The sequence below is a fragment of the Sebastes fasciatus genome, chromosome 19 (genome assembly GCF_043250625.1).
Source record: "Sebastes fasciatus isolate fSebFas1 chromosome 19, fSebFas1.pri, whole genome shotgun sequence".
NCBI classification, from domain to species: Eukaryota; Metazoa; Chordata; class Actinopteri; order Perciformes; family Sebastidae; genus Sebastes; species Sebastes fasciatus.
This window is the reverse complement of record NC_133813.1, coordinates 19,548,914-19,565,511: the sequence shown is the minus strand read 5'-3', so window position 1 is coordinate 19,565,511 and position 16,598 is coordinate 19,548,914. Positions and strand designations below refer to the sequence as shown.

The 16,598-nt window shown below is 42.2% G+C and overlaps 1 protein-coding gene across 3 annotated transcripts in view; it reads left to right on the top strand.

Annotated features, from left to right (window-relative positions):
• Window positions 1–16,598, top strand: part of sh2d3ca (SH2 domain containing 3Ca) — a 63,408-nt gene that overhangs the window by 31,695 nt on the left and 15,115 nt on the right. For all 3 annotated transcript variants that reach the window (XM_074617151.1, XM_074617152.1, XM_074617153.1), the window contains one exon: window positions 15,649–15,777. In XM_074617151.1, the coding sequence (XP_074473252.1) occupies window positions 15,649–15,777 (129 nt within the window). The remainder of the gene's footprint in view (window positions 1–15,648; window positions 15,778–16,598) is intronic.

Genomic DNA, 16,598 nt, shown 5'->3' with positions numbered 1-16,598 from the left:
CACACCTGTCAATGTCAAGATAGATGGTGCTAGTATGGATGGTAATGGTACTGGCTTGCGGTTAAATGGCAAGAAGGGAATGGATGTTTGTGTGCAGCTGTGTACATCTGATTGGTTGCAATATGTTTAAATTCGCGTGTCTGCACCTAGACATCTATGTATGTGTGTGTGTGTGTGTCTGTGTGTGTTAGTATTGATGAGTCCTTAGACCTTCCATCCATCAGTTTGCTGACCTTTTACCCCCAAAAGCCTGCAAATTAGCCATTAATGGTTCAGCCCAGAGAAGAGAGGATGACAGCGAGTGGCACAGCCCCTTAGGGGTAATTGTGTGTGAGTGAGTGGTCGTGTTGTGTCTTTCTGAAGAAAGATTGGGATCAAGCTGGGCAAAGGTGTTTGTCACTGTGAGTGGTCGCTGATTTAACATACCATCATTAGCATATTTGTCAGGATGAGGTCTCTTTTAAAATAATGCTTTTTTTCCCCAGTTTGCTGACATTCATGATTCTTCACGAATCACAAGCTCACGTCTGAGCTGCCAAAATGAAAGGTTAGATTTGTATTTAACAGCCGAGTGAATAAACTGCCCAGAACATCTTTCAGCCGTCCCAGCTGCTCCTGGTCGTCATAGACTCTTGACAGATCCTGTTTCAATTAAAGACAAAGAGAGGATGTTCTTTACTGTGAGTGAAATGCATAGACTGTATATAATTCAATTCAATTTATTTTGATGTAGCGTTAAATCCTAACAAAAGTTATCTTGAGACGCTTTTCATATAAAGCAGGTCTAGACCAAACTCTATAAAGTATAAGAAGTGGTTAAGGTATTGGTTTGTGGACTGCCGTTTTGAGGCCTTGAGTTCGGTATTTTGGCCATTGTCATCTTGTTTTTTTGCAACCAGAAGCAACATGAGAGGGTGGAGCTAAGTACGACCGAACACTGAATAAGACATTTCTAGGCGACCGTAACGTTATAATTACCTTTCATGAACTGAAAACACACAAACACAAAACGCCGTTGTAGCGACCTGTCAATCACAAGGTAGCCACGTCCTAAAGCATCCCCTGCTGTATGGTCTGTTTTACTCTAAATGGGACTGTAATTTACTAAATGAACATCATGCTGTATTGAAGAAAACTTGAAACTAGCAATTGAAACCATAAACTCATGTTTACAATGTTTACTGAGGTAATAAATCAAGTGAGAAGTAGGCGCAATCTCTCATAGACTTCTATACAATCAGACTTCTTTTTGCAACCAGAGGAGTCGCCCCCTGCTGGCTGTTAGAAAGACCGATCATACAGTTTGTGCTCTCATCAAAGACAAATATAAGGTTGTTAAAATGACTAAGCAAAATATACAAGTGCGAGCCAAAGTAACACATTCCCTGTCTAAATTTGGAACATTTTGCCTGATTTATAGCAGCTTTCCTTCTATTTAACTCTTCTGAGTTGAATGTGCTCATTGTTATGCATACATGTGCCTTTAGTAGATTGGGTTGTCAAAGTAACAAAATTAGGATTTCAAATGAAACTGGTGTAGAAGTGTGTATAACAGTTTTTTTTAAGAAAAACAAATGATATAAATGAAAGGACTGGTCGCTTAAATGCCTGAAATGCTTAATCTCTTTTACTTTTCTTTCTCTCTCCTCTCTGCCTCCTATAGTGCATTGCTTCTCTCTCTCTCTCTCCCTCCATCTCTCTGTCTCTGTTTCGCCGATGGAACAAGGTGATGCTCCTGCTGTTGTTTGATATCAACACACATTCACGCACACAAACAACTACACACCCACGCCGACAGACCGGCTGAGTGGATCGGTGAGGGAGAGTGCACAGAGAGGGGAACGATATGATGTGTGGTTGAGAGATGGCAGGTTAGAACAGGAGGGAGGGAGGGAGAGATGAACTGACAGTAGACGGTGATGATTAACTTAGAAGAGAAGAAATAAAGGAGAATTTCCAAGTGGGGGAATAAAGGAATGAAGGAGCAGAATGACAAAAGGTAATGGAGTGAGTTGGCGGGATAATAAAGTACATATTAAGAAAGAGAAGCAAGAAATGAGACGGACAGGTCAGCCGTGATGCTGGAAAGAAAGAAGAAGAAGAAGAAGAAAAGGGGAAATGAGATAACTGACCTCCACTCCACTTATAGCCATCTACCCTAGAAAAGTCTGGGGAAGATAAGAGGAAGAAATATTCAAATAGAGAGCATGTGAAGTGCAGAAATAGGTCTGTCGGTGTTTGCCTAAAGCGTGGTAGGTGGAGATATCTGATGGAAAGTGGTGGAGAATAAAGCAGCGAAGTAAAGGAAAGCCATATGATGAGTCAGACGTGCGTGTGTGTGTGTGTGTGTGTACATTCGAGCGGTCTATAAATTGCACCGCAGCGAGGGAGAAGTGAAGTATGAGAGGCGAAGGAAGGCAGGCCGAAATGCAGTGATTGAACAGCGAAGCTTCAATTCTCTTTGATTACTCTGAGCGTTAGCCAGGAAAGATGGACAGGGTCGATTCAGCTGTGTCAGTCAGGATTAATAAACATCTTGAAAGAGAACTGTTTTGAAAAAGTTTCTACGTGATAAAAAACAGTGTCTGGTATTTATTCTTTATCATTACTAAATGTCAAATTGTAATGCAAAAGGGAATGTCCTGAAGAAAATATGGCAAATGGATAAATAAATAGCCTGTTTTAAAGGTACAGCATGGAGTTTTTGACCATTAGTAGTGCTATAACCCACAGGGTACCTGTTTTGTTAAGCCCTGTTTCAACCACAGGAACTTTCCCCCAGAACTAGTAATCTTTTGAGGAACTCATTGCATTTCGACCGCAGGAACCAGGATCTATATTAAGTTCTGGGGCCTTTTTACCCCCCAAAAAGGCTCTGGTCGGGGAGTAGTACTTTCTGAAAACACAAGAACTTTCGCAGTGGGATTTTCAGGAAGGAATATTGTTGATTGGTCAAACACACACACACACACACACACACAGCGCCCCTGCTTCAACTGGACTGCTTCATTCATAAAACAAGGAAGTACTCTAGTATCGATTTAGGACGAGGGGAGAGCTTTTCTCTTTGTTTGATGACATTAAAAGTAAAGTTGGGCTTTGCTGCCGGCTTCCAGACTCATTTTAAAAAAGATAGAGAGAAAAAGAGAGAGAGAGATCGGCGAGTGGAGGAAGAGACGGACAGCCGGTGGTGCCGTGAATGAGAGAAACATTTTTTTAATTTTCTGATTGTTTCATGGTAGTTTTGTTCTAAAGTGCAAAAAAATAACCATTAAACACTCAACATATGACTTTTCTGTGGAAACAGATGTTTAATTTTCTTCCTCTGCATTTCATTCATAAATAAATATATGTAGCAATAGATATCGCCGCAGTGAGACAAAACCTTTATTTTGTTCTAATGTATTTTTTAGATGAAACAGACGGGCACATTGAGTGTGTTTACCGCTGCGACCACCAGCAGGCCCCATCCCACGTCATGTTGCTTTTTCATGCGTCAGCGGACTAATTTGCCTAATCTTTGCAGGTCTTTAGACGGCTATGGAAACAACAATGGGCTGAATGAACCTTTTAGTTCCTTGAAAAGTAGTCCCAGGACTAAAATTACCAGGAACTTCTTGGTGGGAACACGGCTTTTAGGGACAATCATGCACACAGGCGATGCAATAAACAGTATAGTATAGTTGTGCCACTGTTTGCTCTGTCAGGTTTTATCTTGCTTTTATGTGCGTCTTGAACATGTGTTATCGTGTAAAATTCTACTTCAGTTCATGACATTTTCATTGTAAGTTCCTTATGACATCAACACAGAAAGCAAAAATACACAACGTAATGTCACAGCGATGGTGAATTAGCTATTATATCATAGATTACACATTCATGGCTAAATCCTTTGTTATTCTTTGTGTAAGTTCCTGTGGTGAGTGATGCTACAGTGGAAACATGACTACTACTTCTACATCGCAAATCCTTTCACCCATGTTGGCAGGAACCCAGGTCACCACACATGCTGTAATGTGTGTAAATTTAAAGCATAAGTCACTGTAAGAAAAAATAGCAAAAAGCTGTGTGATTGAGTGGGCTGCTGAGGTATTTGTTTCCTCCGGTGTGGCTCCATGGCTTTGTTTTCAGCTATTGTTGTGGTGGTACTATCGGATTCTAATTAATTTGGACTGAGATCAGATTTTGGCAGTAAATTCTTGGCAGTAAAAAGTTGATCTAAATGGTTTTGTGGCATTTTATCTTCATTCACTGTTTTGTCCATCTTCAATATCTCTAAATGAAAGCTGAATGCTGATTTGTCAAGTCTCATGGTCTTCAGTCGGGGGTGAACTGCTTGATCGGTCAATAGCAAAAACTGATGACTGAAATATAGAACAGAACCATAGGAAAAAGATCACACACACACACACACAAACACACACATGATCATACACACAATAGGATCCCATGATAACTGCTCCCAACCAGCCATGTTTTCCTCTTCAGTACACCCCGCTGCACATGACAGAGCAGAGCACACATGGGGCACATTAACCTCTCTCTTTCTCACACACACACACACACACACACACACACGCACACACAACCATACATATCTCCTCAGGGAAACACCAGCTGGGGCATGCAGAGTATGGTAGTTACCATGGCAACAGCATCTGTAGGTGTGGCATTGCTGAGTCGACAGTAAGGGAGTGGGGTGTGAGTGCTTGTGTGTGTGTGTGAGTGCTTGTGTGTGTGTGTGTCTTATTTTATGTTTGGCATCTGGTGTTTATTCTGGATAATGATTTTGTTTAATGGACATCTCTCCATCCCCTCATTACTGCAACAGTGTTTCCATATTACAGACAGACAGATAACAGACATCTGCAGTCAAGCACTGTGTTACCATACCTCCCTTGTCTCTCTCTCTGCCACATGCACATTTTTACGCTGTAAGTTGTGCAAATTGTAAGCAAATAAGTGTTTTCTAAAAGCTGTTGGCACAATTATGTGAATATTTATTAGTGAAATCAACAAAACAGAACCTGTAACACGTCTGTAAACCTACAGTAGCATCATGAGAATACATTGCTGCTCCATGTCCAGTGAAAGCCTTACCTTGAACGCCAGCTGGATTCTTGCGATATCACGAGATCACATGAAAATCCATCTTGTCAGGCTTCAAGTAATGTGGTTTAAACCAATCAGCGTCCTGTGAGGAGCTACTGGCAATAATAAGGCCATGGTTTAGGTGTGAGTGAGGCGACTGTTCATTCTAAACAACAATGGTTTGATTGACAGATGGCTATTTCCCAATAGCTGGTAATTTATTAAATACATTTCCAGGAAAAGAATACAAAGTTAACTGATATGCTTTATTTCCACGTCTGCTGATAAATAGATAATAATTAGCAAATAACTTATTTAAAACTGCCTGAATAATTACATTAGCTGCCAGTTACATTTGTGTAGACAATAAGTCAGTGAGATTTGTGCTTGATCAGAAGTGTCTTCTGTTAGTTTTGATTTTCCCCCTCCGATGAAGAGCAGCGCACAGCCGCTTCTCAAGCCTAAGGGCCCTAATTTAACGATTATATGCTGTTTTAGCATATATATAAAGTCATTTTTGATTCCAAATTCCAAAGAAATTTCAAATAGGTTACTTGCTAATCACCTAATTACCATAAAAATTTGCAGACCTGTAAAATGAAGTGTTACCAAGCCTTTAATCTAACCACATCAGTCAAGACCCGAGCCCTCAGCCATCTGCACTCTGCCCTCTAGCCATGGGATGAGCCTACGCAAATACAACTGTGTTAAATTGTGCATCCAATTACACCGACGCAATGTGTGTGGCTACATTGCTGTGTCATTAGCAGAAGTATTGAACTAATTTGAATTGAATTACGTTCAAGCAAGCTATCTAATTTCATCCAGAGAAACGTCTAATTGAATCAGTGTAATCTCTCTAATCAGTATCTGTGTGGTGCTCTGGGTGACATCAGCGCTCCGATCTGTTTCTTTTAATAACTCGACACGTTATCAGTATACCATCTCTATTTTTACCTGTGTGTACACAGTCTTACAGTTTGTGTGTGTGCATTTCTGGGAAAAGGGGAGTTTGTGTCTGTGCGGACGCTTCAGGGAAATGGATGTTTACTCCCCTCCCCTCTTTGTGTGTGTGAGAGAGACGGTGTTTGTAGCCTATAGGCCTGTTTAGCAGAGGAGGCACGGGTCAGGAGGCGAGGGAGAAACGTGCAGTTAGGAGTCACACTTAACAGTCAAACATCATTAAAATCTTCTTCTGTGTGTGTGTTATCCGCATGTCATGTGTATTTATATCTGTGTGCGTATGTGTTATCGTTCTCCGTCTGTTCGCGTTTGTGGGGATAAACAAAGTTTTTTTTTTTGCATTTGCTGTGATATCTAGGTTACTTTTTTCTGTTTTCTCTCTCATTGGCGCCGGCAGCGCTGTCATGTGCAAACACTCCATATACAACAGTTTTTTTTTATAAATGAGCCAGAATTCAATTCACAGGAGTGACAGTATTGTGGATACATAATAGTAATAATAATAATAATACACCAAACCGCACATTCAGGGAGAGGACATTCAGCCCCTTTAGGCAGCTGGTTGTCGGCATATATCTATTGCACAATGACAAGCACACACACACACACACACACTTGTGTTTCACTCTCAGTAATGGTCCTCTCATCAAAGTGCTGATAGATGTTGCTCACCAGGTTGATTGGAGGGCGAAATAGAGAGAGAGGAAACGCTCCAGTAGGTCTTTGAGCCATAAACAAAAAGCAGGAAACGAAGGGAATCACAGTGGAAGAGACATTAAAATATGAATGGAAGAGTCAGAGAGGGACACGCAGAGAGAAAAGATGGGTTTGGTCCATAGAGAGGAAGGCACATACTTGCATTAGAGTATTAATGAAAGGACATTTTTTACAGCTTTTCATAGTTGTGGTCTTCATTCATATTGGTTTTGACAAGATTTTACTTCCCAGCATTAATAATGATGTCTGGGGACGCAGTGGTAGCTTTATAACTGTGTTCAATAGATAAAGCATCACAAATGGTCCGACATGTTTGATGTATGTTTTATACACACAAGTCCTCAGTTCAACTATATGACTTCAGCCGGAGAAAGGAGCTTTAAGGGTTGTAGGGTTGAAGTGCCTTAAACTTGCATTCTTTCTAATAGCCAGCAGGGGGCGACTCCTCTGGTTGCAAAAAGAAGTCAGATTGTATAGAAGTCTATGAGAAAATGAGCCTACTTCTCACTTGATTTATTACCTCAGTAAACATTGTAAACATGAGTTTATGGTCTCAATCGCTAATTTCAAATCTTCAATACAGCATGATGTTCATTTAGTAAATTATGGTTGCATTTAGAGTAAAATAGACCATAAAGCAGGGGATGCATTAGGGCGTGGCTACCTTGTGATTGACAGGTCGCTACCACGGCGTTGTCCGGTCTGGGTGTTGTCTGTGTTTTAGTCTTAGAATTTTAATCCTTTCACATTGTGTTTCAGTTCATGAAAGTTCATTATAACCTGTTTGGTCGCCCGAAAAATGTCATTCGGTTGTACTTAGCTCCACCCTCTTGTGTCACTTCTGGTTGCAAATAATCCAACGGCCAATAACCAAGAAGGCGATGCCCTAAATGCCGATCTCGAGGCTACGAAACCGTAGTACACAAACCAACGGTTGACGTCACATGGTCTATGGTTGTTGCCCAAACTAATGCTGAGAAGTATAGCAGAAGCTATGGCTTATGCAGTGCTGCGGTGCAAAGGATGATTCTAACAGACATTTTGGGTTCATCCTTCTGCTTTTATTTTTGCTTCCACACAAGGGCGTTAGGATGTCCCCGCTCACTTGTCAGACAGAGTCTTCTTACTGTCCAGCCACCACAATTCACATGAGAGGAGAGTTGATAAAAACGTCGATATGCTCATCAAGGTCACTTTCAATTGTCAGATCAATTAAGCTTTATGAGCAGACGAGACTTGATGAGGACTTCCTTCTCCCCCGGGTCGTGTCTCTCAGGCTACATATGGCACGTTTCCCCCCCAAGCAGTCAAGTTCAGTTCAGTTCACTTCATTAGACTGATTACTTTTCCATTAGCAAAAGTTGTGGATGTTACCAATAGAACCACTCCATTTTTTGGTACCACCTTTGGTCGAGGATCCGAGCGAGCTGAGCCGATACTAGGAGGTGGAGTTAAAACACTGATTGGTCAGAGAGAATCGTCCATCAACAATAATGCAGGAACAAAATGTATAGATTTCAAATGTTGCCTTTGTCACTGTTGCTTCATGTCTGTAAAGGCTCTTACAGTTGAGTGAATAGAGAGAATGGGCTTGAGAGAAGGGAGGAAAAGTGAAAAAAAGAGAGAGTAAGGAAGTAACAATGCACAGCAGAAGGAGAGAGTATATAGTTTTGAGAATAGAGAGGAGCCCCGTGGTGCACAGCGGCACTGTGCTTCCTGCCGTCTCAGCGGGAGCGTAGCTGTATGTCATATCCTGTCCACCAGCTGTCACTCAATCCAGGGGGTCTTGTCTCTGACACCATACTGACTGACAGCTCACACCACTCCTCTATATATAAGGTATGTGTGCATGTGTGTGTATCTATATATTTCTGTAGGGTGTATATCAGCATCCAGCTGCCTCTAGGGGGTGAATGCCCGCTGTGTGTGTTTGTGTGTGTACATGCGTTTTTGTAGGAGACACTCATTCCTAACGACAGTAGAAGGTCACTGTTATCAGTCTCATATTCTCTTCCTGTCTCTACACCAGTCGTCACTCTCTCTCTCTCTTTGTCTGAAGCTGCTTCTCTGATACTGTCTGATCACATGAGACATCAGCACTCTTATTTCTGTCTCTGTGTTTGTGTGTGTTTGTCTCAGGATCTGTGACTGCACTGTTCTTACTTACAGAAAAAAAAGCTTTGATTCTCATCCCAAACTGGTGTAGGCCCAACAGGTTCTGGATCTAATTCTTCCTTCCATTTACTCGCTTATATATGAATCATTTAGGTTTCTTTGCATTCATTTTGTTCTTGAGTTATCTTTCGAGTGAGATCATGTGGAAGTCTGCATCTGTTCCACTGCAGTGTTGCCAGATCTCACAAGAGAAACAAGCAACCAGGTCTATAGAAACAAGCCCAAAACAAGCAACATTTCCTACCTATCACAATATGAGAGAGAGAGAGGCGGCCACTTGATCACTTCATATATATGTATGAATTTATTATACCCCCGCGACAACGCAGTCATGGTATATAGCGCTCCGTCCGTCCTTCTGTCTATTCTTCCGTACGTCCTTCCATCCGTTCGCGTGTCACACTTTCGTTTCCGGAGCAGAACTCAGAAACTATTTAACTTAGGAACTTCAAATGTGGTATGATTGGTTGAAAGAAGCCTAATTACTAATAGCGCTGTTCACCTTATAAGAGAAGGGTCATTTCAGAAAGTGTTTGAAGCTTTCAGTTTTACTTTAAAGGTCCCATATTATAAAAAAGTGAGATTTTCATGTTTTTTTATTATAAAGCAGGCTTAAGTGCTATATAAATACTGTGAAAGTATCGAGACACTCAATCCACAGGGAAATACACACAGCCCGTATTCAGAAACTCTGCGTTTGAAACAAGCTGTCAGGATTTCTGCCCATTCATGATGTCACGAATATACAATATTTAGACCCTTGACACAATTTTAAACGTAAACATTCTCAATGTGTCCCAGTGTATTACTGGTTGCAGTGTATGTAAATGTCATCAGTAGACAGGAAATACACATGGACCCAAGCTGTTGCCTAGCAACGCAATTCTGTTGCAATTCGGTCAAAATGCGCTAAAACGGAGCGTTTCAGACAGAGGGTAAAGACAGGTATATTCAGGCTGACATTATGAGGAAAATAAAGTTTTTTTTTAACATTACAGCATGTAAACATGTTCTAGTAGAAACACAAAATACAAGTATGGACCTGAAAATGAGCATAATATGGGACCTTTAAACCATCATCTGGAGCAAGTACAGGTGTCAGGAAACAACATCTAATAAATACCATACTGTGTCAGCTGATTACTCTGCTGCATCAATTAGGCTGATATGAGGGGGAGACACTCGACGGACGAGCTAGCACTATCACTAGCGAGCCAATCTGTTCGCATGTGAACTGTTATTCCACCTGTTATCTAATATACTGCACCGGCTGTGCTTTTGATGATGTTGTTTTTTTTTGTTTTAAACGTTGCAAGGGACACATTTCAATAGGAGTTAATTATTGAAAAGGATGTTTGTTGCTGTCTTTTGAGCTGAGTCCTCTTCATTATCTGACATTTTGTCCAGCTAGACTGAGCACAGTTGGTGTGGAAGTCTTATGCATGGCAGGTCGCACATTGAAGAGGCAGCTGTGGCTCAGAGGTAGAGCAGGTTGCCCACCAATCAGAAAGTCCGCGGTTCGATCCCCAGCTCCTCCACTCTCCACATGTAGAAGTGTCCTTAAGCAAGATACTTAACCCCCCCCAATAGCTCCTGAAGACTGCGCCATGTAGTGTAAAGTGCTTTGAGTGGTTGGAAGACTAGAAAGGCGCGATATAAAGTCCATTTACTATTTACCATGAAGAATCTGAGGGTCAATTCCGAGCATAACAGGATCTGTAATGACAGGAGAGTTAGTAATCAGGCAGGTGAAACACAGGATAAAAGTGTGAAATATAGTAACTACTGTATCTAGGTTCACACGTGACAGTAGTGTGCATAGATGATGTCTTTTCCATGATGATGAAGTCAAAAGTCTGTAAACTTTGTCCAATAAAATAGAAAAGTACCATGTAAGTGCAGTCCATTTACCATAAGAGTTGCTGTTGTTACTCCAACAATAACTCCAGGGTATTAAGTCAGAGACATTGCCAAACATTGTTGATAGGGTTCAGGCTTGTAAAACTGCAGGTTGACTTCAGGCTGAACCCACTGTTGAGCTTTCCTTTATTACATCATTGCAAAAGCAGTTTCATTAGCTTCGATTCAATGCCTTCTCACCTCGCTGAGAAAAAAAAAATACAGGGTAAATATAAAACGTGTCTAATGTTACCAGCAGCACTCCCTCTAATGCTCATATCATTTTACATGTGTGTTAAAGAGCGTTATACCCGTGTGAACCAGCGTGGATGTAACAGTGGAAATCAGGCTGGAGGGCACAGAGGGATTATAACGGTATGGAGCGGGGTGATACTGGCCACGTATACGTACACATTAACTCCTATCGTGTGTGTGTGTGTGTGTGTGTAATGGGAGATAGGAGGATTCAAGGGTCTTTAAGCAATAATCCTGGTCTCTATTTCCCCAAAAGAGGGGACGCATGGAGCTGAAGGAGGAGAAAGAGAAAGCAGATCAAGGGATAGAAAGGTTCTTCAAGAATTGGACCCCTGACCCTGATGTGTGTGTGTGTGCGCACCCAAACCCAGCCCCCTTCCTCTCCCCCAACCATCACCATCACCACCACTCGGGGGCGTTACCATGACAACGGGGTTAGAGGCTAGCCCACGAGCTGCAAAAGAAAGATGCATTCTGACGTGAGCTCAGATCTAAGTGCTGCAGTCTGTTTAGAACGCATTCCTCTCTTTTGTTGACGCTCTCTCATTCTCTTTTTCCACTTTGCATCCATGCTGCTAAATACCAGAGATTTTTTTTCTGCTTCTTCTTCTCCTTCTTGTCAACAATTATCTTCCATTTCATTCCGCATTCATGCCTCCGCTCTCGGAGTTGTTTGTTTTTTAGTGGCATCCCTCTAAGTTGCTCAAGGTACTTGGCTTTGTGCTCCTTCCGCAAGAATTAGCAAACAAACTGGTTCAGCCGCAAACAACAACACGCTGGTTCGTGCCAGAGTGAACACTCCGCCCCACTGTGTTGTGCATCGTTAAATACCTGTGGCTGTATATTTTTGACTTAACATCAAGCTGAACCACATGCAGTGATGATTTACTGTATTTTAGAACTGCAAAGAAAGAATTACAGCAAGCATGCAAACTGGACAAAGTAATAAACATATGAAATTCATCGTGGAACAGACAACAGAACAAAACCAAGAGCCGCAGTAACACACACACACACACACACACAACATGCTAAAAAAAGGCGTGTGCGCGCATAATATATGTATAAATATGTGCATAAATTTAGAATTTCTCCCCATTATCATCCCTTTCATTTATTCTCCTTTTAGGTGGTTCGTTTTTTTCTCTTACTGATCTTGAGTGATAGCGGCGTCGATTCTCACCCGGGGAGGGTGTGGTGAGAGGCTCAAGTGCATGTTGGTATAAATTAGGTGATGGATCACACTGGGTAGTTATCTATAAAACTCATATTCGCACATGCACACACACGCCCCTAACCCCTCACTCACCTCCATCCATTCAAACTACACAGTACAGCCACCGCTATATCATAACAGTGCTCTTCTCTCTGGTAACCTGGTGTTACTCTCTCTGCAGCTCACACCAAAAATAGAGCCCCATCCATTAATAGTGCCACCCATGTAGAACACACACATATGCACACACGCTTTACATAGATGAATGCACACACATCCTGCATGTACACACACACACACACCAATCACTTTTCCTCTCTTCTTCGCCCCCCCTGGGGAAACAAAGTCCTGCATCAGCTGCTAAATTGCCTAAACTCTCTCATCTGCTAATGGGCTACCTGTCTTCCTGCGGATCTGGCTCTCTGTCTACATTAATGAGTTTCTGTCTGTCTGTCTGCCTCAGTGCCTTCCTGAATGTCTGATGATGTCTTGTCTTTATGTATGCCGGTTATTTTGTCTGTCCGTCTCTGTCCCGTCTGCATCTTGGTTTCTATAAGTGTGTCGGTCTCTGTGTTTTTGATCCGACGTTCTTTGCTGCTCTGTGTGGCTGTTGTGTTCACGGACTCTTCTTTGCACACCAACAGGCAAACAAACACAATGATATGTTGCTATGGCAAACAAAGGACTAAGCGGGGACAGGTGGGGGGTATAAGAGTTGCATACACCTGGTAATTATAATTAGAATAGTACTATCATTGTGGATGTCTCCCATTGTACTTATTCCCTTTGTGTCTTTCCCTTTTTCTCACCAGTCAACACATTTCTCCGGAACACAATTTCAGTCTTTATCCTCCCCTTTTTTGTGCTCTGTGAGAGTGTGTCTGCTATTACAGCATAAAGGAAAACAGGAATTTCTCTGCAATATTAACGTAGATTGATGGCTGCGTGTGTGTGTGTGTTGGAGGCGTACTTTCAGTTCCCCTCATATGTTGGAATACAATAAAGTAGCTGTGTCCTGCATCCTTGTCAAATCACTTTTTCTCCACCGCTCCTTTATTGTCAATCCATTTTTCCTTCCTCTTTCAACGTGCCCCCCTGATGTCAGCCTATTCCATGAACCGTATCATAAATAGAGCCCCACTGACATTTCAATTTGCCCCATAACCCTTCATATATATACACACACATACACACTTATACACACCAAGTTCATTGTAGAGCATCAGTTCAGCGGCAGGCCTCTCCTCCTGGGTTTCCAGGGAGACGAGGAAAAGCAATAACTTCACACTTGACCCCTCTGCTCTTTTATTGGCCTCTTCACACATACACACACGTGCGCTCGCACACCTCAAATCTAATCTGGGAGAGTGAGCCCCCCCGTGGCGATCTTCCTCCATCTTCCCCCGAGGGTTGGAGAAGAGAGGGCTGAAGAGAAGGGGAGAGGAGGAAGTTAATAATTTCATCTTGCAGTGACCTGGAGACGATAAGATCGATTGTTTGGCTCTTGTAGTCTCCTCGTGTCACACACACTCACGCGGGAAGGCGGCAACACACTCTGCAGCGCACACACGGATCCTCACAGTTTCTCATCCTCGCTCACACTCTCTTGCAATGTCTTCGCCCCTCTCTTTGTGTGTCGCACGCATTCAGCAAAAGTCTCAAAACTTAATGAAACTTTGTGATTGTGAGGGATGATGAAAGGAGAGAGGAAGATGAACGGTGAACAAGAGAGAAAAGAGTGTGAGCCGGAGAGAATGTAGGAGAAAAATATTGAGTCTGAGGGAGAGATTGAAGGAAAATATTAGGAGGAACGACAGGCCGGCCTTAGCGACGAGGCTGTTTACTGTTTATTTTGGTCTCCAGTCTCATTTCTCCTCGTATATTGGCAGAGTCGAGATGATTTCCTTTCGCTGTTTATTCCTGTGTGGATGCCTTGTGTTTTTTGAGGTTGTTTGTGTTCGTGCGTCCCCTGTTTGCCTCGTCTAAGATCATCAATCTGAACTCAATCTTTCCACAATCATCGGTTGTTATGGCGTAGTCACGTTACATCGAGGTCCCACTGCGGGATTTCCTATTTTTCTCTCCGTACCTACTCAAATAGTAGATCAGATACTTGAACACATACAGTTTTCAATCATTTATTGTGCACATAGTTTCATCTCAGTTTGATTGTGGATTCAACCAATTCAGGTGTCAATATCATTTAAGAAGCTTGTATGCTTGTTATCATTATCTCAGACAGGCGTGGCTTGTAGATTATTTGTGTTTATTACACGGCTTTGTTGAATACTCGGTTCTGATTGGTCAATCACAGCGTTCTACGGTCTGTTATTTATTTATAGCAGACTGTTGCTATGAATAACAGACCGTTGCTATGGGCGCAGTTCTGATGTCAGACTATGGCGGACCGTTTTTGTGTCAAATTGTTGATTTCTTAAGTAAGTAGCCGTGTAATAAGCGTGATAATGTACAGCGAGGGGGTCATTGTTGTGAAATAAAACCCCTTCCAGGCAATGCAAGACCCCTCTGCTTCATATCGGGGTGCCGTATCGCCCTGTTGGGGTTTATTTCACAACAATGACCAGCTTGCTGTACATTATCCCTTACTAAAAATAACCATTCAAATATGTGGAATTAAATTCCCATGTTTTACAACCCAGATTTCGCCCAAGTGCCATTCTTTGTGCAAACAGAAATATGAAGCTTTGAAATCTGAAGTCTGATCCGTTTATTTGTATTTACCAATGTGTGTGTGTGTGTTTGTGTGTATTCGGCATTATTATGAGCCATCCTGAGTGACCACACTCGAAAAGCTAAAGCTAGGTCTCCACTGTGCATGAGAACAATAAGAGCGTACTCATGATGATTTCTGCCTCTCAGTAATCAGGTCAGGGTCGATTGGATTGTTTTGTGCGTGTGTGTGTGTGTGTGTGTGTGTGTGTTGTGTGTGTGTGCGTGCGTGAGTGTGCCTGAGTGTGTGCTTGTGTAGAAAGCAGCACACACTGTTGCTTCCCTGCAGTGTTGCCTTCTGTAACGCAGGTGTGTGTGTTTTTGTGCATGTCTGTGTGTATCTGTGTAAAGGACACTCTGCTGTAGCCAGGAACCATACACCCGTGTTTCAATATTATTTGTTTTTGTATTGTAAATTCTACATTATGTAGTTATTTATGTACTCGAGCTCCTCTTGGAAATGAACACAACGTAATATAAGACTGATCTGTTGTCCATTTTACAATACACTGTAAGGGCAAACATGTCGTGCAAGGAGTCCCTTGTGTCGACTCATCACTCCCACTGATGTCTTGTTGTCCTCTCGTCTTTGTTCCCCGCAGTTCTCCAAGGAGAAGTACCTGCTGGAGTCTCCTCCTGAGAAACTTCGTAAGGAGCTGGAGGAGGAGCTGAAGCTGAGCGCCGCTGACATCCGGAGCCATGGCTGGTACCATGGACACATACCCAGAGAGGTAAACAAAACACACACTGTGGAGTACAAGTGGAATCTGTACACATGCATGGCAGAGAACATCGAGTTAAATCATGACGCTGGATGGATGTTTGAGAACAGATGGGGACACAGATATTATACATGCAAGGCAATAAACCATCGAGGTATCGCACTTCCTGTGCACAGTATGTCCCAGCACATACACGGGAACACACAAACGTATATAGTACACGCACATAAGTCGCATTTCATCATCTGCTGAGTGTTTTAATGAATCTCAGACAATCAGAAAATACCCATTTTTTCTCTCATTCACAGCACCGCCATGCTGTCTATCTTTTCTACTGCTTGGCCTCTCAGCTCGCTCGCACAATCTCTCTGACTTTTTTTAAAATGAGTCGGGAAGCTGACAGCAGAGCCTCACTTTTGATGTTATCGAACAAAGAGAAATGCTCTCCTCTCGTCCTAAAATGGTCCTAAATCGATACTAGGGTACTTCCTTTTTTTATGAATGAATGAAATGAATGAAACGAATGAATGAAATGAATGAAACTCGACCACAGGGCCTTTTTCGGGGATAAAATGTCCCCGGAACTTAATTTAGATCCTGATCCCTGCGGTCGAAATGCAATGAGTTCTTCAAAAGGTTCTTATAGTTCTGGGGAAAAGTTCCTGCGGTTGAAAATGGGCTATACACACAGGCCTATGCAGGCAGCACTTTGGAGCCATTAGAGCTGAAATGATTAGTCAATTCATTGTTTTAGTTAATTAGTCAATCAATGCAAAATTAATCAGCAATTATTTTGATGATTGATCATTCATTTCAGTAATTTTTCAAGC